We start from the raw sequence: 24517 nt of genomic DNA, 5'->3' as shown, positions 1-24517 counted from the left end.
AAAATATTCGAATCTCACCTATCATATACTCCAATGAATAAAAACTATACAAAAAACAAAAAATATCCTCGAGATATACAATAGCTTCAGGAAAAACAAAAAAACAAACCAAAACAAAATAGTGGGACCATCACAGGCCCAGTGAAAAGATCCCTCCGAAGAACATGAACTTGACGGGAACAACAGGGCCATTCCCAAAGAGTAGACAGGCAGACCTTCAACAAACATTGTTTCCCAATATCAAACCACTTGAACTTTTCATCTGCAGCCAATCATGATGAGCTTGAATCCCACAGACGGTTGACGCATTTTGGGAGGACCCTTGTAGCATTCCAGACACTAATTCTACAGATTGAAACTGATTGAACAATAGGAATGGAGCCAGCTGCTGAGAGGGAAAACATGGTTGCACTATCCAGTTCAAAGTCCATCTTACCTTTAGGAAAAAAAAAAATCCATGATTTAGTAATATCGATTGTTGAGATGCATTTGAGAGCTAAACACAACTTCACATTTCACAAAATTAATAATGACGCTTATTAATAAAAACCGAAGGTACAAAAGAAACCGATAAGATAATCCTCCAAGAAACCTGATGTCAAAATATATCCTTCACAACTCATGAACTCCATTGCATGAGACTAAAGATCTCATCATCCCCAAATGAACTGATGAGGAAAAGAAGTTAAAGATCTTATGTTTATGATGCTAAAGACCTTTAGCATCTTAAAGGATAAGATCGTTAATATTCTTTCCTCATCAGTTCATTTGGGGGGTTGGTATTCCTCTTCGGCAAGCATGTGAGTTATATCATTAACATCAAGAGAAAAGGAAAGAAAGAAAGAAAAGAAGAAGAAGACAGAAACGGGCATCAGAAAAACCTGATACATCAAGAATTTCACTGATGATGATAGAAAATCTCCTCCTCATAGAGGATAGTCTATGTCTCAGTTTCATGATAATTATCTATTGCAAATCATGCCTCCACAAGCTTTAGACAACCCCAAGCTGCACAAATTCTTCAGGAACTTTTTTTTTACACACTCACACAGCCATCTACACCACATGGGCACTCGTTCCCCTGATCTTAGTGTTGAAACAGAGTCTGTCTACCAAACAGCACAAATACTTCAGGAACCTAATGCAAGGTAAATTTCCAAAATATACATTCTTCCTCTACTTCTTGATCCCTCCATCAGCTTCCGTTATCTATCATATCCTGTATAAGTTCCACAGATACAAACATAACAATAAGGTCCCAGTAACCAAAATAGAGGCAGCATAAGCATAATGGGTGGCAGAAACAAGTACAATGATGGGGGTATCCTAGTATATAAAATTAAATTTTTATTAATTATTTTTTTAAATCACTCCAGAGTAACAATAATCACCCCTGTTATATACATCACATTTAAGAAGATCAATATCTGACCCATAAGCAAACTCAACTTAAGCAACTGAAAGGTGTAAACAAAGAGATAGATCAGTGAGGATGGAAGATGCCCTCAAATTGGAAGTTCCTAGTCCTTCGATTAGTGTCCTAAAAGTAAACGCTTAAGGAAAAACAAACATAGAAATATGCCTATGGAAAAGGCCAAAGATTGGGAGGTTAGTAACTTTCACTTGGGTTAGGTTTCAATAGAATGAGAACTAGTAATTGTAGACATATTACAGATGCAAATTAATTTTCATCTTCGTTAGGTTATCACCATTGCTGTTTAGTATTGGCTTGAAAGTTTGAGCTGACCATAAAATTCAAACTTCTCGGTTCATCAATGTTCTCTGTCAACAACAAAAATTAAGGTACTGCCACTAAAAGGAATGCAAACAAACAATTATATAGAAGATGAGCATATGCAAAAGAAATCAGGCTGGCCCACTCATAAGGCAGTCTCGCACAAAAAAAGTATCGGCAGTTTAAATAAAATTGCCAATTTTTCCAATTGAAGAGACGTGTGGCCTGCCTTGTTAGTTGCAATCTTGATTTTTACACACAGTTGTCTTCACAAGATCCCCTTTGTGAATGACCATTGTTCAAAAATCAATTTGATAATAAGTTGATGCTGACCATCCAATCAAAGACTTTTAAACAGAAAAAAGGTCCACAGTTCAAATTTAACAAGGAAAGGTCACTGATCTAACAATTAAAGTTGTCAAAACCAATGTGAATTTATTCAATATTCCACCAAAGAAGGGTCAGGTCAACCAGATGGACGATAGTGGTTTTATCTAACCATACAGCGAGTTATGCATGTCAAAACTGGAGGACTGCTAGCATGGTTTCATCCAGAAAAGGGTCTTGGTTGAAGCATTTTTTTCAAACAATTAGTGTGCAGATTTCTATATAAAGAAATAATTAAACACTTCACAAAATTATAAAAAAATGATTTGATCAAAGTTGAAGTATGGATTAAGAGGTAAATAAAAATGAAGTGGGGAAAGAAGTCTTACCAATTAACCACTTGCAAAGACATAGAGTGCCACTGCTTAGAATCTGTTGGTTTCATCTAACCATACAACAAGTCGCGAAAAGGGTCTTGGTTGAAGCATTTCTTCAAACAATTAACGTGCAGATTTCTATATAAAAAAATTAATTAAAAACATTAGAAAATTATTAAATACTGTGTTACAAACCATAAAAGTAATGGACAAACTATAGCCGTAGAGAGTTTCATAGCCAGAACTTAAAAAGAATAAATTGCTTGATTTTTACACGACCCACTGATGATTATATGAAATCCATTAGTGACCACATGAAAACTTAGACCTGGGGCCCAAAATCAAACCCATCTATGATTCAGGTTGGCCACACTAATGGAAACAGTTTGAAAGGTAAGCATTATGCATTTCCAATAGTTTGGTCCACCAGAATGACGGATGGAGCTGAATTTTGGCTACTGTGCCTTTAATGGGGTAAAGCACATGGTGGTCGGGGTGGATTTCACATAAAAAGCACGGTGGGGGCATACTTGAGACAGTGACCCATTTGCTAGCATGGCAGGAGTTAAGAAAGTTAAGGGGATTGTAATGGGAATGTACAGGATGGTAATTAAGCTAATTGAAAACGTCCTTTTTTGTAAAAGACATTGGAATGTAAATTCTATATAAATTCCCAAAAGAAAAAAAAATAAAATGATATGATTATAGTAAGTTGAAGTATGGAATAAAGAGGTAAAAAAATGAAGAGGGGAAACAAGTCTAACCAACTCCATATCATCCTATCGCTTATGTCGATGGACGGTATATGCCGAATCTTATACCAATCCTCTCCCCCGTCTTCTTCAAGCCTTGCTCTGAATTTAACAGGCATATTCCACAACTCCAATTTGTTGAGGGTACTCACGTGTTGCAGTCCTTCCGGAAGCTTCTTCAATTTCGTGCAGTAATGGATCAGTAAATGTAAAAGACTTGGCATAGATCCTTCCTCCACTCTCCACTCTTCTAATAGATATAACTGACGAAGATGTAAGGATTCGAGTCGAGGAAACCCTTGTGCAGAGCAAGCCATTTCCTTTCCCACATATGAATCAGGATAAAATCTGAGAACGCGAAGGTTTTTCAGCTTCTCCAACGTCGCCATTGGGTCTTCCTCTAAACGTGAATGTTTCAATGTGAGGTTAGTGAGGTTTGTTGGGAAGAAACTGGAGTCGGGTAACTTGCTTAAACGTGCTTGCAAATTGAGATAGTGGAGGCAGTCCAGATTGACAATCGATTCGTACAATACCTCAGCATCCGTTTCTGTATATACAAATATTCCTAATTTTCTAAGATTGGTGAGCTTTCCCAAGCAACCCTTCATCCATTTGCCAGATTTTACAATTGATAGAGTCTGAAGGCTATTTATCCGGTCAAGCCTTGGACGCCCTTCTATCTCTACTAAACATTCAATACTCAGCCGCTTATTTGTACCCTTCACTTGAAAATGTCTTAACTGTTGCATCTTCTCGATTGTGCTTGGTACTCTCAAAAAAAAATACGATGTTACAAATAGTGTTTGTAAATTGGGAAGATTGCCTATTGACGATGGGAGGCTTCTTAAATAAGTGTTTGTACAGCCGAGGTATCTCAAGTGGATTAGTTCACCTATTTCCCTTGGTAGCTTTTCAATGTCTGCACGGTGTATATACAACACCCTAAGCAATTTAAAGCTTCTAAAGAGAAACTTCACTTCTTTCCTTTGAAGCCATGCATCCCTTTCAATGTTGTAGATCAACACAGAACGAAGGTGCGGAGTGGAACAGCTTAAGGAAATGTACTCACTTAAGTTGTTATGGTGAATTGCAAGTCGACGGGCTCTAGATGCAGGAGGAGCATTTGCATTGATCCCACTGTGAACTTGAAGAAACATACCTTCCTTAGCTTGTGATATGGAGAGATCTCGTAAAAGATCGTGTATGTGACAACTTTTAATATTCCCGCTTGAACTTCTTTTTGCTACCTGAACCATGCTTCTCTGGATCAACTCCTTTAGACAATCTTCGCCAACCTCTTCTAATGTTTCTTCCCCTCTCTGTTGAAGAAACCCTTCAGCAGCCCACATTTGAATCAGCTCCTTGGCACGGAACTCGCGGTCCTCTGGAAAATTGCCCAGGTAGAGAAAACATGGTTTTAAATAATAGGGAAGATCTTTATAGCTCAAAGATAATATGTGGGAGATTTTCACTTCTCCTTGGATGAACTGCCAGCTAAGGCTCTTTCGTATATTCTCCCACTCCCTTGCTTCTTTCCTTGCTAATAGCCCTCCGATGACAACGATGGCAAGAGGTAGACCATGGCATTTGTCCACAATCACTCTTCCCAATTTCTCCAAATGATCTGGAGGGCAAATGTTATTTTGCCCTGGGAATGCTTTCTTGCAGAACAAATCCCAGCTTTCATCTTTTTCTAGAAATCGCGGTTCGTGGAGAAGGCTTTGAGCATGTAAAGCTACGTCTTTGTTGCGCGTGGTGAGCATGACCCTGCTTCCATTATTCATATCAGGGAAAGCATCCTTGAGAGCATCCCATGCTTCCATTGTCCATATATCATCTAATACCATCAGGTATCTCTTCCTTTGCAAATACAAAGAAATTTTATGCCTCAGCTGAAAGAGGTCCATGTTCTTGAGATCCGCTTCTGAGATCACCATATAGCGATTTATGATCTTGGTCAGAAGATCTCTCACACTATACTCTTGTGATATACAAATCCATTCACAAGAGTCAAAATGTGCATTCACACGGGTGTTATTATAAACTTTCGTGATAAGAGTGGTTTTACCGAGACCACCCATTCCGACTACAGAAACAACACAACGCCGCGACTCCCCCTCCATCAATTGGGCCACCAATATCTCCATATCTTTCTCAAACCCAACAAAATCTGATTCTTGAGAAAGAGGAGAAGTGAGCCTCCATTCCTGGAGGCTTCGACCGGCGGAGCTCGTCCCTGCTCCCTGGCCTATACTTTCAATTCCGTAAGTCGACCTACTTTCGGAGATGGTACGGATTTTATTCTTTATCAGCTCGATCTTCGATCCCACCTCATGGCGAGGTTTCAATTCATTGGAGATGCAAGCGTTCCTTTTAATGCAGCCCACGAATCCAGTTCGCCTCAAGATAGCTACCTTGAAGAGAAAGGTGTCGATGACGTCCTCAGCATCATATGCAACATCTCTCACATCCCCCACCCACCCCTTAACTCTTCTATCTCCTTCTTTTTTGGCATCCGCGTCTTCCAAGAAACATTGCATCCGCCTAAATTCCGCCTCGAGCCATTGGACTTGATCATCAACCCCATGTAATAAAATGACTTCTCGAATGAGTGGGTCAGCGAGTTTTCGGAGAAGGATCTCGACAACAGACTCAACAATGGCCATCTTTCCTCACTCTTTTTTCTCTCACAGGAAAGAAATTCAGATTAAAGCTTTGTTTCTCTTCAGTTCAAGTTGCAGGTCTCTCTGTTTACAGAGGCCTACTTGACCGGCCACGAGACAAAACAATCATGGCTCGCTGCTACTCGATGGTTGACGTTGTTGTTCAGTTGATGAACCTGGACCGTCCATATCCTGTGGACTTTACCGACGATGATCCTCCACAATCACGCACATGTGAAATTTTAGAGAGTAAAAGATGCTGGCTTAATTCCCCTGCGTTTGGCGCTTGGGATTAGGTGGGATGGAATTGCATTTGGTACCTTGCCAATTTCACTCAATGTTAGCAATTTTTGTAGGTCCCATTATGATATGTGGGCTATATCCACACCGTCCACCCATTTTTCGAGATCATTTTAGAGCATGGGCCAAAAAATAAAGGTAGATCTAAAGCTCAAGTGGACCCCTCACAGAAAGCAGTGGGGATTGAACACTTTCCGTTGAAAGCTTCTCTGGGGCCACGTAAGTTTTAAATATATATACTTCATTTTTAGGTCCATGCCATAAAATGAGGTTACAAAACAGATGAATGGTTTGGATAGAACACGTGTGATTCTCAATAGTTTCAAATCACAGTAAGTATATCTATTCAATGTACGGCAAACCAAAGACCCAATCCCAACATCTTACCAACGTAACATGAAATTAGGCTTATCTTGGTAATAGGGGAATACCTGTGATAATTACATTTTTTTAATCCCATCCCATGGGCCAAACACCCAGTATCATCAATGGTTGGAGATGCGAGAGCATGAGTTTATTGCTGTTGACTGGATAATTAATACAGCCAGATAAGGGGCTAGAATTTATTGCACGGTATATTTACTGCCACTTGAATTTAATTACTAAATTAATTTTAATATCTTTAATTAGGGAATGTATGTAATGTTTGACACAATGGTTGTAATAAGCCAGTTGAAATATATGTTTTATCCGAAAATAATAAAATTCGAAGTCTTGGATGGGTTGCACATCATTAGTGGGTCATGTGCCCAATAAAATAAATATTTTACCCATGCATGCCTGGAAAGGAGTTTAGACTTAATCCACGCTCTCAGTGTGGATTTCAATCCCCCAAGGGTATTCGAAACCACGGTTACTTTGTGGTGCCAAACATCCAAGGGATTTGAACTCCCCTCAAATCTCCTCAAATCCCCCTAAATTCATGGTGCCAAACACCCCTGGAATTGAAGCATATCCATAGGTCAAGTGGATCATATAAGAGAAAACAACTTGGGATAATGACCATCCACCGTCCACAGCCCACAACTATGTTTGCATGCCATCCAACCTGTTCATTAGGTTATAGAGACATGGATGAAGGGAAAATAGAAATATAAGTTTGATTGAAAACTTCTATAGCCCCTAGAAAGTTTTCAATGGTACACACTCAATTCCCACGGTTTCTCCTATGAGTTCATAATCTTAAAATGGCAAGATAAGACACATGAATGATGTGCCCACTTTTATAAAATGAAACCTACTGCAAAGTTTTGAGAGTGGATTAAGTGGTAGCTGGGAGCTTACCTTGATGATGTGTTGTATATCCATGTTGTCCATTGGTTTTTCTAGCCCATTTTAATTAGGCAGATCAAATTCTCATGTGAACAACACCACAAGAAACCATGATGACTAAACACCCATCATTAAAAACTTCCTAAGACCTATTGTAAGCAGATCTGTAATGTTTTTTTCTTCATCCAACCCGTTGATAAGGCCAACCATATCTGGATGAAGGTAAAATACAAACATATGCTTAGATCCAAAACTTTTGTAACCTACAAAAAGCTTTTAATGACCACTTAATACTCTTTTTTTTCCAATGGTTTGATCCACCTGGTATTTGCATCTGCTCAATTTTCCATATAGCTAAAATAATGATATGAGAAAATGGATGGAAGGTATAAATATACAACACATTCGTCATAGTGGCCCTCATGACCAGTGTAACACCTAATCCGCTTTCCAAAGTTTTGGCCGGACATGCTTTCACACCAACTCGGTACAACCCGTTTTCCCAATGACAGAGGGAAAGGTTGAGAAGTAAGTCGTTGGAAGTCGGTCGTTGGATTGCCTTTCCTCTTTCTTAGATATTTTTCTTCTCTTTTTCTTTTTCTTTTTTCTCGTAACGAGGCATAAGCACCTAATTAGGTCCTACTTAAAAAAATCTTTGGGCCTCACTATATTGTGTGTGTTTTATTCACTCGGATTATCTATTTTTAAGGATCATTTTACAAAGTGAAACAAAAATGGGGCAGATCCACATCTTAGGTTGACTGCACAATAAAAATTCAGTGGGGATGATTATCCACAATTAAAAACTCATTGGAACTACAAAAGTTTTGGATCAAGCTGATATTTATGTTTTCATTTAATCCAAATTTGAATGACTTAATCAGCAGATTAGATGGAAAATAAACATTCCAGTGTATCATAAGGAAGTTTTTAATGGTGGTTGTTTAGTAACCATTGTTTTCTATGGTATAATTTTGAGTTTCGATCTGCTTCATCTTTAAGATTTTGCCATAAAATGAGATGAAAAAGCTGATGGACGGCATGGATATACAAAACATGCATCAAAGTGGGCCCCATGCGCAGGGAAACATCCGCTAGAGTGTTACTCACGAAAACACAATCCCCTAATGGGGGGACGCGTCTGGCTTTTTCTGTTTTTATCTTTTCTTTCCTGCTTTTATATGACGCATCTACCACTAGCAGTGGCCTTTTGGCTTCTAATGGTGCTGTGCGTCACCAAATTTTTATATCAATTCAAGCTACGTGTATACCATACATTAGGTCTGTCTTCCTTAATTTAGACCTCCGTGCATGAATGGTTGGGACTGCGGATTGGACAGTCGGTCGATGCCTTTCCTCTCTCTTAGGTCTTTTTCTTCTCTCTTCCTATTTATTTATTTATTTTTTAAAATTTTGCTTCGTAACGTGGCATGAGCACCGAATGTAATTACTACTGAGTAAGATCTTTGACCTCACCAAAGTGTATGTGTTTTACCCTCACCATCCATCCATTTTTCATGATCGTTTTACAAAGTGAACTAAAAAATTGAGGCAGATCCACATCTTAGGTGGACCACACAATAAAAACTCACTAGTGACAATCGTCCAAAATTAAAAACTCATTGGAATTACAAAAGTTTTGAATCAAGCTGATATGTATGGTTTCCTTTTATCCAAATATGTGTTACTTAATCGGAAGGTTGGATGGAAAATAAACATTCCAGCGTTTCATAGGAAGTTTAATTTTAATGGTAGTTGTTCAGTAACCATTGTTTCCTATGACATATTCTTGAGTTTAATCTGCTTCATTTTTAGGATTTTGCCATAAAATGAGCTGGTAAAACTGATGGACGGCATGGATATACAAAACATGCATCAAGGTGGGCCATGGTCAGGTAAATATCCCCTAGCGTATTACCCGAAAAAACACTAAATCCTCAAGGGGTGACGCGTCTTCCACACTATCATTGGCTTTTTCTTTTTATTTTTTCTTTTCTGTTTTTATATGACGCGCGTTTCCTACCGTTTTTCTTCTAGTGGTGGTATGCGTTAGTTATTTTTAGCATCAAAGCAAGTTATGTTGATGCATATATCACATTCGTCTTCATTAGTTTAGATAGTGCCAATGGTTGGGGCCCATGAATAACAATTCATCAAAAAATGAGGTCCTACGCAATTGATTGTTAGGGTAAAAATGCACTGAACATGATGACTCAAAATAGGAGTAAGGCTCCCATCAAAAAGGCTTGCTAAGCCATAACTCACTTGACCTCAAAAGTCAAGCTGAATTCAACCAGCATCAATACGCCTCAATTCAAGACTGACTCCGACCTCGGTCTGACCAACCGAGCTCAACCTCGACTTCGGTCTGCCTATATTTGAGGTCGATCTCGACCCAAGTTTAAGGTCGAGCTTGGCTTTACACCCTGACCTAGTTAGCCACCGACCGCTTAGAATCTACTAGAAATTTCTCATTTAGATTCTCTCTAGGGATCTCGAAGGAACAACCGCACTTCTTCAAAATCAGCTTCCTAGTATGATACGGTATCGGATAGCTGATTCATTGCTATACCTAACACCACCTCCATGGGACCTATATATATATGCCCCTTCCGCAAAGAAAGGTACGCAGAATCTCTCACCCAAAACCCATCGATATTACTAGACCCAGATTCCTAACCTGACTTTGGCATCGGAGGGTCCCTTGCTCTAGCCAGGGTCTCCTTTGTCTTTTTCCTATGCAGGTACTCAAAGGTCTAAAAAGGGTGGACCAGATTTTTGCATCAACAATTGTCATCTTTGTAATGACTAATTAATTCTCAAAAGAGTTAACGGTAATGTTGTACTTTATTTCTGATAAGATGATAGAAGGGCGACATGTGATGTTACATGAGAAATATGAAGTAGATAAAAATATCTTCAAAATACTTAGAATGATTTTTGTGGTATCGTAGCTGGCATAAATATAATTTTACGGGTCAATGGGTGGTCACTAAATGATGTGGTCAAGTTACTTAAAAGGTTTAATGACTGAAGAGAAACACAATAGAGTAGTTTAATATACAAAAGACAACGGAAAGAAATGAATTTAGCTAATAGAAAAGGAACCATCACAAAAAGATATGTAACAAGAGAGGGATTTAGAAATGCTTTTCTACTAGGTAACCATTGTGGTAATGAAAGAAGAATATGGATGAACAAGTTGAAATAGAACTCTATAAACAGCCGAGGATTCCAACATAGAAAAATTGGGACAAACCAATCCAACAACAACTAAACAATTCTATCAATTTATCTTTTATGTTAACTTATTCCATGAGTAGTGATATTTTTTAACTATAATCTACAGTTGTAATCCAAATCTATGCTCATATGTTGAATTTGAATGAATATAAAACAAAGACCTATATATATATATATTGCATCTAACTATACAAGTGCATTAGTTCTCAACTGTAGGGAAATGGTTGCCATAGTAACTGCAACTTTGAGCTGCCAACACAACACTACTGGCCAGTGGGGACCGGCGAGTTCTTCAGCCCTTGTTCAAAATATCTGGACAGTGCTGAGTATTCTCTAGCCCCATTGTCACCTTTAAAGTGTTTGAGGATAATGTGTTAGTAAAAGAGCTTTTTTGAGGACAATGTGTCGGTTAGAGAACTTACTGTGAGTGTTCTCAGGCATCATTATCACCCTTTGGGTGTTTGATGACGATGTGTTGGTAGAGCTTTCTGAGACTAGATGGCTAAGGAAGCATGTGGTGCACCCTAGTAGGCGGTAACTTAAGACAGCCCAAAACATGGGGTGGGCCGGTATTTTGGTAAATGGGTCTATTTGAGATGTTGATGAGATTAATGGCTGTGATATTGGAGTTAGTGCATGCCTTTGGCATCTCATCCATTGAAATCCAACGAAAAAAAAAAAAGGTGTAGGTGAAAAAGATATGATGGATGTTCACTCCCCAAGTATAGGGTTGTGATGTAGTAATAAACTCGGTGAAACCGAGGTCGAATCCCAAGGGATTGAAACCTGTACATAATCTGAAACTAAATAAAACTAGAACTAGACTAAGATGAAATCTCAATCGATTGTAATTTGAGGAATAATAGTGAAATAATTATCTAAAACTTAAAGAATTCAGGGAAAGAAAACTAGGGATTCAGAGGATCTACTTGTAGAGATCAGGGAGATCTTAGGCCTGCTTAAAGAATCATGGAAATTAAACTGAACTTCCTCTGATATAATTTTAAAGAGATGAAAGGTATATAAATTAGAATGGATTCCATCACCAAATCATGCCTAGGAGACAAAGCAAACAATACAATTAAACTAATTACCAACCAATCATCATGCTATGAAGGTTAGGAAGGATACTGTCATCCAACCATGCCCAGGAGACGATGGTGAACAACAAGGCTTCCTGACGTCATAAATATAAAAGGAAAGGAACATGCTCAAAGCTATCACAGACCCATTGTAATTTCAGTCACAACAGACCATTAAAAGCTAAAAACATTCCCTTAATAATCAAACCACAATCAAGTTCAATTCACAATTTAATAGTTAAATCAAAAAAATAGAGTCTCCCATCTCACTACAAGCTTCACCTCTTAGCCCTAGCTAAGAGGTTTAGCCGATCACGGGCATGATTAGGCTAAAATCTCTTAAAATATCATAAACAGCAATAGAAAGGAAGAAGGAAAGAAAAACTTTGAATGATGAAGCCGTCCACTCTCTCTCTTCCTCCCCCTTTTCTTCTTCCTTCCCTTTCTCTCTTATGCTTCACGTCCTCCCCCCTGATCCCTGCAAATTCCCGCTGCCTTTATAGCTTCTGATGATGGTGGATGGAAGACCCTTCCCGCGCAAACAGAGGCAGTGGAGAAAATCCAGGCGCACGCGTACGTACTTTGCGCAGCGAAACAACACTCGTCTCATTTAAGTCCCTTCTACACAGAAACAAACCTCCTCACCTTGGATAGAGAAGCACCTATCTCCCCATTTCTCTAGTGTTTGGACAATTCGGATTGGCCATCCGACCCTCTCTATGGATATGCAATAGCTCGGAAAATTCGGGTTTCTCCGGACTACATAAACAGAGCTTGCGTAGATGGTTATGTTGGCTCACGGTGGGGTCCACAATCTGACTTATCAAAGAAATCCATTCCATCCATTGAATTCATGACGAAAAATCAGTAGGGGATGACTAGTTTTTATTTGTATTCGGTGTGACCCACGTGATTGATCATACGACCGTCCGACCTCTATTTGGACGATTGAAAATCGTTTCTCGCTTCCTTCTTGAAATCTGTCACCTAGACCATGGTAACATGGACCGTGGGAATCTGATGGATGGTCCAGATTTATCATTTGGAGAGCGAGTGGGGCCCACTGATGAAAAACGGACGGACAGCGTCCGTCTACTGTTGCTGCGGAAGAAGAAGACGGGTCAGCCCGTCTTTGACCGGGCTGACCGTCCGGTGCACGGCCGGTGCGTGTACACTATGTACACGCACTGTACATGTAGGGTCCACTGTGATGTTCGTGAGACATTTGCTCCGTCCATTTGCTGTGTCACTCCATTTAAGGCGTTGAGAACAATGTTGAAGCATTTTCAGATACCAGGCGGGCCCCAAATCACTGATTTATGGGCTGATCTGTCCGTTGGGCCACTTTCAGAGGGATCCAATGGCTGAAATTTAATGTGTACGGTTAGTTCATGATCATCAGGCCATATATAAAGTTTTGAGCCGATCAGATGGTAGGAACCTTGTGATCTTGTATTATGGATGTCCTTCAGGCCTGTTTGAAGTGAGTGGCTGGAATTTCTCTGATCTCTGGTACGTAAATCCTCAATCTTGGTCCCATGGAGTCCCATCCACTACCTTGGTGATGCCAGAGATTAATGGCTGTGATATTGGAGTTAGTGCATGCCTTTGGCATCTCATCCATTGAAATCCAACGAAAAAAAAAAAAGGTGTAGGTGAAAAACATGTGCCGGTTCTCACATAGGAGGTGAATTCACGATGGTGAATGGCTATATGCAAACGGTGAGAGTTTTCTGATTTTGAAAACAGAGTTGTTTGTATGAAAGTTGCCCACAATAGGTGTAGAAGGTAACTAAGCCCAAATAACCACAATTTATTATGAATTGTTGCTTCTCCTTTTATACATGTTTATTTGTATGGCAGTTTGTATCATCCAATAAAAATAGGAACCTTGATGAGTAAATCAAGAGTCCATTCAAATTTCATCTTTCAGTAATCTTGCCTCTAGGAGTAATTCATATAATTTTAATGCCTTGGACATGTTTAGATCCTGGTTTTTTAATATATATATATATATATATATATATATATATATATATATATATATATATATATATATATATATATATATATATATATATATATTTTAATTCCTGCTTGCACGAGTAATACTTGTATGCTGATGTTTTTTTCAATGTTATATGTTGTGGGGAGTGATAGAAAGAGGCAGTATACAATCCTGTCCGCTCAAAATTTGTTGTTTGGTCGTTTAAGCTACAGATATGATGGTCCTGATAAGGAAGGGCCCACATAAAATAAAATAATAATAATAATAATAATAAAATCCCCCAAATTGGAGAAGTCTTGACCCATAAGAAACATGTGCCAATTCATGTTCAATAAGAAAAGGCTAAACATTCCACATCATAGGATCTTTCAATATACAGGATTTTTGGGAACATGGGTGATCAGTAGGGAAGCCCACCACACAGAGGATATTTCAATATAATTATAAATAATTATAAAAATTATTTATAACTTTTAGGTTATTGATTTAAGTTGTTTCCCAAGAGGAGATTCTCCCCCCAATACCCTAAAAGATGACTTTTGAGAGGGATATGCAGTTAAGTTGTATCCTACTCGATTGAATGTTCAAATCAACGACTCTTTCTAGCTAGTATAATTAATATCGACCAACGATTTCAAGAAATTGCTTAGGTGATTAGACTCATCCCATAGAAGTGATTTTTCTTCAGAGAGAGGATGGACAGTCAAAGATGGTGTTGATTTTTCTTCAGAGAGAGAGAGGATGGACAATCAAAGATGGACTCGTATGTGATGCAGGATAATTAACCACTTACTCTAAAAGCTTGAATTGTTAGAGTATGGCGAATTAATCCCTTTATCTCATATCCCAGGCCCCATATCTCATGGGTTAGGACCTCGGCCAAACTCCCTTCGTGGGCCCCAAATCACATGGGTTGTCTACCTCGAGTGTGTCTCCGCATCCCACGGGCTACCCCATTCGAGCCCGGTGTAAAATGCGCATTACTCATTCTTGGTAAGGAGTCTCGAACACGAGACCTCCCCCGTGGGCCCCAAATCACATGGGTCACCCACCCCGAGTGTGCCCCTACATCCAACAGGAAACCCCACTCGAGCCCAGTGTGAAAATGCCCCTGCATTAGTACAGTAGACAATGACTATGCCTTTTCTAGTGTAATAAATATGCATTGTCCATTTTCTTGCCTTTTGATTGGGTGGTTCAAATCATCTTCTCAAAAGTGATTTTTGAGAGCAATTGATAATCAAAGGCAGTCCTCACATGATGGATGTCTAGAGATGATGGAGCTTTTCAAGTATGATAGATATGGATTGCCGATTTCTAATCTAGTGATTAGATGGTTAGGATTACCGTTTCAGAACAATGGAGCATGTAATTAAGTGATCTGAACTGTTGATAATATTAGACAAATCTGGATACCCCATAAAATAGGCCATAAATGAAAAATCATGGAAGCCCTCCTAGGCATATATTGTAAAGAAATTGCTACCTATTTCAGTTTTTTAACTAACATATTACAGGCAGGCAATGCCTATAGTTAAATAAATCAAATCTTAATTGAACAGTTTCTGCGAATTAAAGTACGGAACATATAACAACTATTAGCACATGTTACATATCAAAAGATCTGAAACAAAACATCCATGCCCTCCCGTTACAATTACAAGATATAATCCAAACATTTCATCACCATCTAGTCACCATTCCACGTTTCTTCACTTTGTCCGGTCACTTTGCATGTGCAGATCATTGCAATCTCTGCTGTGAGAAAAATGTCTGGAAATAAAAATTGTGATTAAAATTTGAAAGTTATATGCTAGAATTTGTTTGCTCAAATTTTATAAAAGAATTCAAAGAATATACAAAATTTATAAAAGAATTCACAGAATATACAAAATTTATAAAAGAATTCAAAGCACATACCTAACTTTAGAAACTAATCATAGATAGAACATGAAGTATAGGTTCGTCGGGCATTTGGACCAAGTGTCTTGACGCTTGTTACAAGTGGGGCCAATAGTTCTAAAATCCAAACTTTGATTTGATAGGCGCTGCCATAGATGGAAGATGCTCCAAAAGTCTTACTGATCGAATTTCCTAATCTGTCAATCAATGTCCTACAAAAGACAGGTTAAGAAAAAATAATAAATCAATTGCCTGGAAAAAAAAAAAAAAAAAGATGGCCATAGATTATATGGAAAGAATTCTCAATTAAATTTTCTTGAGTCATAACAAATAGATAACTCTTTATTAGAATATTACTAACACGATTATAAATTTCAAACTACTCATCTAATATGAGCTTCAAATCATAGAATGACTGCAAACAAATCCAGACGCATAGGCTTCTCAATGAGTTCTCCATGCACAAACAAAAACTAAGCTACTATAATTATACATTATACATGCTATGATGGCAACTATCATATGTGACTAAAAAAGTCCGAAAACATATGAAGTAAACATAAAACAGGGGTTAAGCCCACATGTATGTGGAATTGTGTCCATTCACATGTCAATATGGAACATGTGTGAGATCCCAGCTTTTCATTAGATGAGCCACATGCAAGAATCAGTCTTTCAATCCTAAAGTGTGGCACAGTATACAAAAGAAATGATTGGCTTTATTTTTTTCTTTTTTACACACACCCTCACACCCATTGGCTTTTTTTTTTCTTTTTCTTTTTTTACACACCCTCACACCTACACACACCACATGGGTACTCAAAACCCATGAAGCGTTGAAACCCACAATATACAAAAGAAATGAACGACTAATACAGCTCTTCCTGAACATCAATTTGTTTCATACAAAGTGGTCCACCCAAGGAAGAAACGCTTGATTTTTAAGTTAAAAGTTCTAAAAATTTTGACCTACTGGGTGGAAAGGTCTTACCTAACACTCTTATGCTACATTGGTGCATGTGGTTGTATTTGGTTGGGCAATGCTCCACACACATGGGCTTTGGAAACCTCACCTGCAACTTATGCTTGGTCCAAAAATCAGGTCAGACACAAATTAGCTAGGTGAGCCAATCGTATACGAACAAAATGGACAATCAACAATTAACGTACATGATGGCACATTGAGCAGATGACCTGAATTTTGCGCCAAAGAAGCTATATAGTAGCCCCCACCTGATGAGCAGCTTGGTTGAGAATATGTGTAGACTCTCATCAATTGCCTCAAACGAGCAAAGTAACATCTCCAATAAAATCTACAGACTGTGAATCAAATCTCTAGTTAAAGCCTAAAAATGATGTGCAACTATTCATACTAAAGCTTTATATATATATATATATATATATATAATCAATTCAATACTTTGGCAGTGTGACTTTTAGTAGTCAGAAAATGTACATGTGCTATACACATACGTCTAAGTTAAATAGTCTCTGGGAATTACTGTAACTAGTCGTGAACCCCAAATCAGATTGATTGGATATTTGGATGACACTCATTGCTGATTGATGGGTATATTTTTGTTGAATTCAGGCCATTTCATGTTAAAGATCCATTGGCTGTTTATCAGTCTGAAGTGGTTTCCACAATTTGAACCTCTAATTAAGTAACACCCTAGAAACATAGAAACTTCCCGATGGAATGTGGGTCTCCTGTGTTGCATATGCCATCCAACCCACTCGTGAAGTGTGATCCACTGGGATGAAACAAACCAAAACTAAAAGTATTCCAAAACAAAGGTGGGCTAAATTAACCTTGTGAACATAAATGTGTTAGGCATGATTAGTACATTGCTCCCTCTAGTGTCCCACATGAGTTTTGGGTCCGGATGTTTTATAGATGTATTGTGAACAGGAGGAGATGCACAAGATGCGTGGTTTAGATTTCACATACACACCATGGAGGCCATACCCCTTATACATATGGTAGTTTACTTGGGGAGTGAACAATGTGCATATCCATTTGACTTGTGTATGTACCATTGAGTGCATGCAAATGAACCATCACACCTTCCCAAAGCACAAAGTTTTTCTTGTGTAATAAAGCATCCGGTGAAAACAAGAACTTTTTATTTATTTATTTATTCGATAGTGGAATCAGACTCTTCTTTTTTTAATTGATAATAAAATTTGAGTGTATAAATTTCATGTGGGCGCCAAAAAATAACTGGGCCTCACCTATCGTATGGCTCCATTTACAGCTCCAAATAAAAGACATACTATAGCAACTCATCAGCAAAACAGAGTACATAAATGTGAAAATTGTCATACTTCCATCCAAGTGGGGTTGGTGGTACTCCACACTATAAATTCCATGGATCTGGTGTGGATGGAGGATGCTCTTAGATTGGAAGTTCCTAATCCTTTGATTGATGTCATAAAAAATAAATGCGCAACGGAAAAACAGATACAGAAATAAGCCTATGGAGAAGGCCAAAGATTGGACAGTTAGAAACTTACATTTGGATCAGGTTTAGAAAGAATCAGAACTGGTAATTGTAGACATAGTAATTGTCATGATTCCATCCAAGTGGGGTTGGTGATACTCCAATACAATCTAGACATTAAAAATCAAATCTCTGGTTAAGGCCTAAAAATGATGTGAAACTACTCATACTACAGCAACTCATCAGCAAAACAGAGTATATAAATGTGAAGACTGTCATGATGCATTTATTCCATCCAAGTGGGGTTAGTGATACTCCACACTATAAATCCCATGGATCTCAATGAGGATGGAGGATGCCCTCAAATTGGAAGTTCCTAATCCTTCGATTAGTGTCCTTAAAAGTAAACACTTAAGGAAAAACAAATATGGAAATATGCCTGCAAAAAAGGCCAAAGATTGGGTGGGAGGTTAGTTAACTTTTGCTTGGGTTAGGTTTCAATAGAATGAGAACTAGTAATTGTAGACATATTACAGATGCAAATTAATTTTCGTCTTGGTTAGCTTATCACCATTGTCGTTTAGTATCAGCTTGAAAGTTTTGACTGACCATAAAATTCAAACTTCTTGGTTCATCAATGTTCTCTGTCAACAACAAAAATTAGGGTACTGCCACTAAAAGCAACCCATGCAAACAATTATATAGAAGATAAGCATATGCAAAAATAATCAGGCTGGCCCACTCATAAGGCGGTCTCGCACAATAAAAAGTATCGGCAGTTTAAATAAAATTGCCAATTCTGCCAATTGAAGAGACGTGTGGCCTGCCTTGTTAGTTGCAATCTTGATTTTTACACACAGTTATCTTCACAAGATCCCCTTTGTGAATGACCATTGTTCAAAAATTAATTTGATAATAAGATGATGCTGACCATCCGATCAAAGACTTTTAACCAAAAAAAGGTCCACTGTTCAAATTTAACAAGGAAAAGTCACTGATCTAACAATTAAAGTCGTCAAAACCAATGTGAATTTATACAATAGTCCACCAAAGAAGGGTCAGGTCAACCAGATGGACGATAGTGGTTTCATCTAACCATACAGCGAGCAACGCATGTCAAAACTGGAGGACTGCTAGCATGGTTTCATCCAGAAAAGGGTCTTGGTTGAAGCATTTTTTCAAACATTTAGTATGCAGATTTCTATATAAAGAAATAATTAAACACTTTACAAAATTATAAGAAAATGATTTGATCATAGTAAGTTGAAGTATGGATTAAGAGGTAAATAAAAATGAAGTGGGGAAAGAAGTCTTACCAATTAACCACTTGCAAAGACATAGAGTGCCACTGCTTAGAATCTGTTGGTTACATCTAACCATACTAGTTGCGAAAAGGGTCGGGCAGATTTCTGTATAAAAAAATTAATTAAAAACATTACAAAATTATAAAATACTGTATTACAAACTATAAAAGGAATGGACAAGCGATAGCAGTAGAGAGTTTCACAGCCAAAACTTAAAAAGAATAAATTACTGGATTTTTACATGACCCACTGATGATTATATGAAATCCTTTAGTGACCACACGAAAACTTAGACCTGGGGCCCAAAAATCAGACCCATCTATGATTCAGGTTGGCCACACTAATCAAAACAGTTTGAAAGGTAAGCGTTATGCGTTATCCTCTACACTATTTCCAATAGTGTGGTCCATTGGAATGACGGATGGAGCTGAATTTTGGATCACGTGCCTATAATGGGGTAAAGCACATGGTGGTCAGGGTGGATTCCACATAAAAAACACGGTGGGGCATACCTGAGCCAGTGACCCATTTGCTAGCATGGCAGGCGTTAAGAAAGTTAACGGGAATGTACTGGGAATGTACAGTATGGTTATTAAGCTAATTGAAAATGTTTTTGTAAAAGACATTTGAATGAAAATTCTATATAAATTCCCAAAAGAAAAAAAAAAAAAAATTGATATGATTATAATAAGTTTAAGTATGGATTAAAGAGGTAAATAAAAATGAAGAGGGGAAACAAGTCTAACCAACCTAGCTCTGGCGACGAGAGAATGTGCCACTGCTTACTATATCATCCTATCGCTTATGTCGATGGAGGGTATATGCCGAATCTTATACCAATCCTCTCCCCCGTCTTCTTCAAGCCTTGCTTTGAATTCATCGGGCATCCTCCACAACTCCAATTTGTTGAGGGTACTCACATGTTGCAGTCCTTCCGGAAGCTTCTTCAATTCATCGCATTGACCGATATTTAAATGTAAAAGACTTGGCATAGCTCCTTCCTCCACTCTCCACTCTTCTAAATGACTTAGCTGACGAAGATGTAAGGATTCGAGTCGAGGAAATCCTTGTACAGAGCAAGCCATTTCCTTTCTGATATATGACCGATTCAGCAATCTGAGAATGCGAAGGTTTTTCAGCTTCTCCAGCATCGCCATTGGGTCTTCCTCTAAATAAGAATATTTCAAGGTGAGTTTGGTGAGGTTTGTTGGGAAGAAACTGGAGTCGGGTAACTTGGCTAAATTTCCTTGCAATTTGAGAGAGTGGAGGCAGTCCAGATTGACAATCGATTCGTACAATACCTTAGCATCTGCTTTTGTATCTACCCATATTCCTAATTTTCTAAGATTGGTGAGCTTTCCCAAGCAACCATCTTCCATCCATTTGCCATATCTTACAAGTGATAGTGTCTGGAGGCTATTTATCCGGTCAAGCCTTGGACGCCCTTTTATCTCTACTATACATGGAACCAGCTTCTCATTAAAAGTACTCTTCACTTGAAAATGTCCTAACTGTTGCATCTTCTCGATTGTGTCTGGTACTTCTATATTATAAGAAGATGCTACAAATAGAGTTTGTAAATTAGGAAGATTGCCTATGGACGATGGGAGTCTTTCTAAAGAAGTGCCGGCACAGCCGAGGTATCTCAAGTGGATTAGTTTACCTATTGCCTTCGGTAGCTTTTTAATGTATGCACCGTGTATATACAACACCCTAAGCAACTTAAAGCTTCTAAAGAGAAACTTCGCTTCTTTCCTTTGAAGCCATGCATCACTTTCATTGTAGATCAACACAGAACGAAGGTGTGGAGTGGAAGAGCTAAAGGAAGTGTACTCACTTGAGTTGTTATGGTGAATTGCAACTCGACGGGCTCTAGATGCAAGAGGAACATTTGCATTCCCACTGTGAACTTGAAGAAACATACCTTCCTTGGCTTCTGATATGGCGAGATTTCGTAAAAGATCGTGGATGCAACAACTTTTAATATTCCCGCTTGAATTTCTTATTGCTACCTGAACCATGCTTCTCTGGATCAACTCCTTTAGACAATCATCTCCAACCTCTTCTAATGTTTCTTCCCCTCTCTGTTGAAGAAACCCTTCAGCAGCCCACATTTGAATCAGCTCCTTGGCACCGAACTCACGGTCCTCTGGAAAATTGCCCAGATAGAGAAAACATGGTTTTAAATAATAGGGAAGATCTTTATAGCTCAAAGATAATATGTGGGAGATTTTGACTTCTCCCTTGACAAACTGCCAACTGATGCTCTTGCGTACATTCTCCCACTCCCTCGGTTCCTTTACTGATAAGAGCCCTCCAATGACTGCGATCGCTAGAGGGAGACCATGGCATTTTTCCACAATCTCTCTTCCCAGCTTCTCTAAATCCTGCAGGCAACCACCATCTCGTACTAGGATTAATGTTTTTTTACAGAACAAATCCCAGCTCTCTTCATTGGTTAGAAATCGCAGTTCATGGGGCTGGCTTAGTGGATCTGCATATAAAGCTACGCCTTTGTTTCGTGTGGTGAGCACGACCCTACTGCCATTATTCACATCCGGAAATGCATCCTTCAAAGCATCCCATGCTTCCATTTTCCATATATCATCTAATACCATCAGGTATCTCTTTTCTTGCAGATACAAAGAAATTTTATGACTCAGCTCAAAGACGTTCATTTTCTGCACTTTCTTGAGATCCTCTTCTGAGAGCACCATATGGCAGTATATGATGTTCTGAAGAAGATCTTTTACACTATACTCTTGTGATATAGAAATCCATTCACAAAAGTGAAAATGTGTCTTCACACGGGTGCTATTATAAACTTTCCTGATAAGAGTGGTTTTACCGAGACCACCCATTCCGACTACTGAAACAACACAACGCCGCGACTCCCCCTCCATCAATTGGGCCACCACTATCTCCATATCTTTCTCAAAGCCAACAAAATCTGGTTCTTGAGAAAGAGGAGAAGTGAGCCTCCACTCCCGGAGGCTTCGACCGGCGGAGCTCGTCCCTGCTTGCTGACCTATATTTTCAATTCCGTAAGTCGACCTACTATCGGAGATGGTACGGATTTTATTCTTTATCCGTTCGATCTCCAAGCCCACCTTATGGCGAGCTGTCACCTCTTTGCGGGTGAAAGCGTTTCTAATATGGCCCACAAATCCTCTTCGCCTCAAGGGTGGTGCTACCTTGAAGAGAAAGGTGTCGATCACGTCCTCAGCATCGTATGCAACATCTCTCACGTCCCACACCCAGTTCTTCACTCTTTCATCTCCTTCTTGTTTGGCGTCTGCGTCTTTCAAGAAACATCGCATCCGCCTGAATTCTGCCACAAGCAATTCGACTTGTTCACGAACCCTATATAAGAGAATAGCTTCTTGAATGATCGGGTCAGCGAGTTTTTCAAGGAGGAGCTCTACAACGGACTCAATAACGGTCATCTTTCCTCACTCTTTTTTCTCTCACAAGAAACGAATTCAGATAAAAGCTTTGCTTCTCTTCAGTTCAAGATGTCTCTTTATTTACAGAGGCCAACTTGACCGGTCACGAGACAAAACAATCATGGTTCGTTGCTGCTCTATGGTTGACGTTGTTGTTCAATTGATGAATCTGGACCGTCCATATCATGTGGACTTGACCGACGATGATCCTCCACAGTCATGCACATGTGAAATTTTAGATAATAAAAGATGCTGGCTCAATTCCCCCAGTGTCATCAATGGTTGCAGATGCGAGGGCCTGAATTTCTTGCTGTTGATTGGATTTTTAACACCGCCTGATCAAAGGCTAGAATTTATTGCATGATATAATTACAGTCGCTTTAATTTAATTACTGAATTAACTTTAATATCTCCAATTTAATGTTTGACATAATGGTTCTAATAAGCCACTTCAAATATATGCTTTGTCCGAAAATGATAAAATTCTAAGACTTGGACTGGCCGCAAGCATAAAATCATGTCCGAATGACTAACCAACTATTTTAACCATTAATTTATATGGATAATGTTTGGATAGTACTGATCATCATATTAAAGTAATTTATACTAATGCAATTGATAATCCATCATTAGTGGCTCATGTGCCCAATTGCAAGTCCTGGAAAGATTTTAGAAGTCCACGCTCTCACAGTGGATTTCAAACTCTCAGTCCGAGGGGAATTTGAAACACCTTACTTTATGGTGCCAAACATCAAGGGATTTGAACTCCCCTCAAATCTCCTCACATCCTCCCAAATTTATGGTGCCAAACGACCCCTATAGTTAAACCATATCCATAGTTCAAGTGGATCATATTGGAGAAAACAATGGGGATAATGACCATCCAATATTGAAACCTTCCAACGGCCGACAGCTATGTTTACATGCCATCCAACGGCCGACAAGACATGGATGAAAGGAAAACACAAATATCCTCTAAGAAAGTTTTCAATGGTACACATTCAATTCTCACGGTTTCTGCTATTGTAATCTACTTCCAGCTTTGGGTATGCTTCAATTTTGAGTTTATACTCTTTAAAATGGTACAGAAGAATAACAGATGGACCGCAATGGATAAGATACATAAATGATGCGCCCGCTTTTATAAAATGAAACCCTACTGCAAAGTTTTGAGAGTAGATTAAGTGGTAGCCGGGGCATTACTGTGGAGCTTACCTTGATGATGTGTTGTATATCCATGCTGTCCATCCGTTTATGTAGCCTATTTTAACTCACGGTCTTAAAAATTAGCTAGATCAAATTCTCATGTGAATAACACCACAAGAAACAATAATGACTGAACACCATCATTAAAAACTTCTCAAGACCTATTGTAAGCAGGTCTGTAATGTATTTTTCTCCGTTGATAAGATCAACCATATCCAGACGAAGGTAAAATATAAACATATGCTTAAATCCAAAATTTTTGTAACCTACAAAAAGCTTTTAATGACCATTTAATACTTTTTTTTTCTAATGGTTTGATCCACCGGATGATTTCCATATAGCATCGTAAAATAATGATCGGAGAGATGGATGGACGGTGTGAATATACAACACATTCATCAAGTTAGCCATTAGACAAGTGTAACACCTAATCCGCTTTCCAAAGTTTTGGCCCGA

At 38.6% G+C, this 24517-nt stretch overlaps 2 protein-coding genes across 7 annotated transcripts; both read right to left on the bottom strand.

Annotated features, from left to right (window-relative positions):
* Window positions 1-14: 14 nt before the first annotated feature.
* On the bottom strand, window positions 15-6037 carry LOC131257675 (putative disease resistance protein At1g50180). 3 transcript variants are annotated; one of them, XR_009177536.1, is made up of 3 exons: window positions 4261-6036; window positions 2452-2577; window positions 15-436 (listed from the first exon to the last, which is right to left on the bottom strand). XR_009177536.1 is itself a non-coding variant. In XM_058258469.1 (2 exons), coding segments are annotated over exons 1-2 (2655 nt in total). In that variant the 5' UTR covers window positions 5858-6037; the 3' UTR covers window positions 2454-2576. The 3 variants fall into 3 exon arrangements, 2 of the variants coding, with proteins under 2 accessions (XP_058114452.1, XP_058114453.1); XM_058258469.1 differs by lacking the exon at window positions 15-436 and having other exon boundaries at window positions 2454-2577; window positions 3204-6037; XM_058258470.1 differs by lacking the exons at window positions 15-436; window positions 2452-2577 and adding an exon at window positions 3786-3962 and having other exon boundaries at window positions 4351-6037.
* On the bottom strand, window positions 909-22955 carry LOC131257673 (disease resistance protein RPP13-like). 4 transcript variants are annotated; one of them, XR_009177535.1, is made up of 3 exons: window positions 20156-22955; window positions 15685-15873; window positions 15233-15532 (listed from the first exon to the last, which is right to left on the bottom strand). XR_009177535.1 is itself a non-coding variant. In XM_058258460.1 (2 exons), the coding sequence occupies exon 1, from the start codon at window positions 22853-22855 to the stop codon at window positions 20195-20197; it is 2661 nt and encodes an 886-aa protein (XP_058114443.1). In that variant the 5' UTR covers window positions 22856-22955; the 3' UTR covers window positions 909-1219; window positions 20160-20194. The 4 variants fall into 4 exon arrangements, 2 of the variants coding, with proteins under 2 accessions (XP_058114443.1, XP_058114444.1); XR_009177534.1 differs by having other exon boundaries at window positions 15290-15532; window positions 15680-15873; XM_058258460.1 differs by lacking the exons at window positions 15233-15532; window positions 15685-15873 and adding an exon at window positions 909-1219 and having other exon boundaries at window positions 20160-22955.
* Window positions 22956-24517: the final 1562 nt, after the last annotated feature.

Source organism: Magnolia sinica, chromosome 10 (assembly GCF_029962835.1).
Source record: "Magnolia sinica isolate HGM2019 chromosome 10, MsV1, whole genome shotgun sequence".
Classification (NCBI taxonomy): domain Eukaryota; kingdom Viridiplantae; phylum Streptophyta; class Magnoliopsida; order Magnoliales; family Magnoliaceae; genus Magnolia; species Magnolia sinica.
The sequence above is the reverse complement of the archived record's forward strand: the minus strand, read 5'-3'. Positions and strand labels throughout refer to the sequence as shown.

Excerpts from the sequence above, each read along its gene's own strand:
- LOC131257675 (XM_058258469.1), bottom strand. The coding sequence starts at position 5,857 with ATGGCCATTGTTGAGTCTGTTGTCGAGATCCTTCTCCGAAAACTCGCT.
- LOC131257673 (XM_058258460.1), bottom strand. The coding sequence starts at position 22,855 with ATGACCGTTATTGAGTCCGTTGTAGAGCTCCTCCTTGAAAAACTCGCT.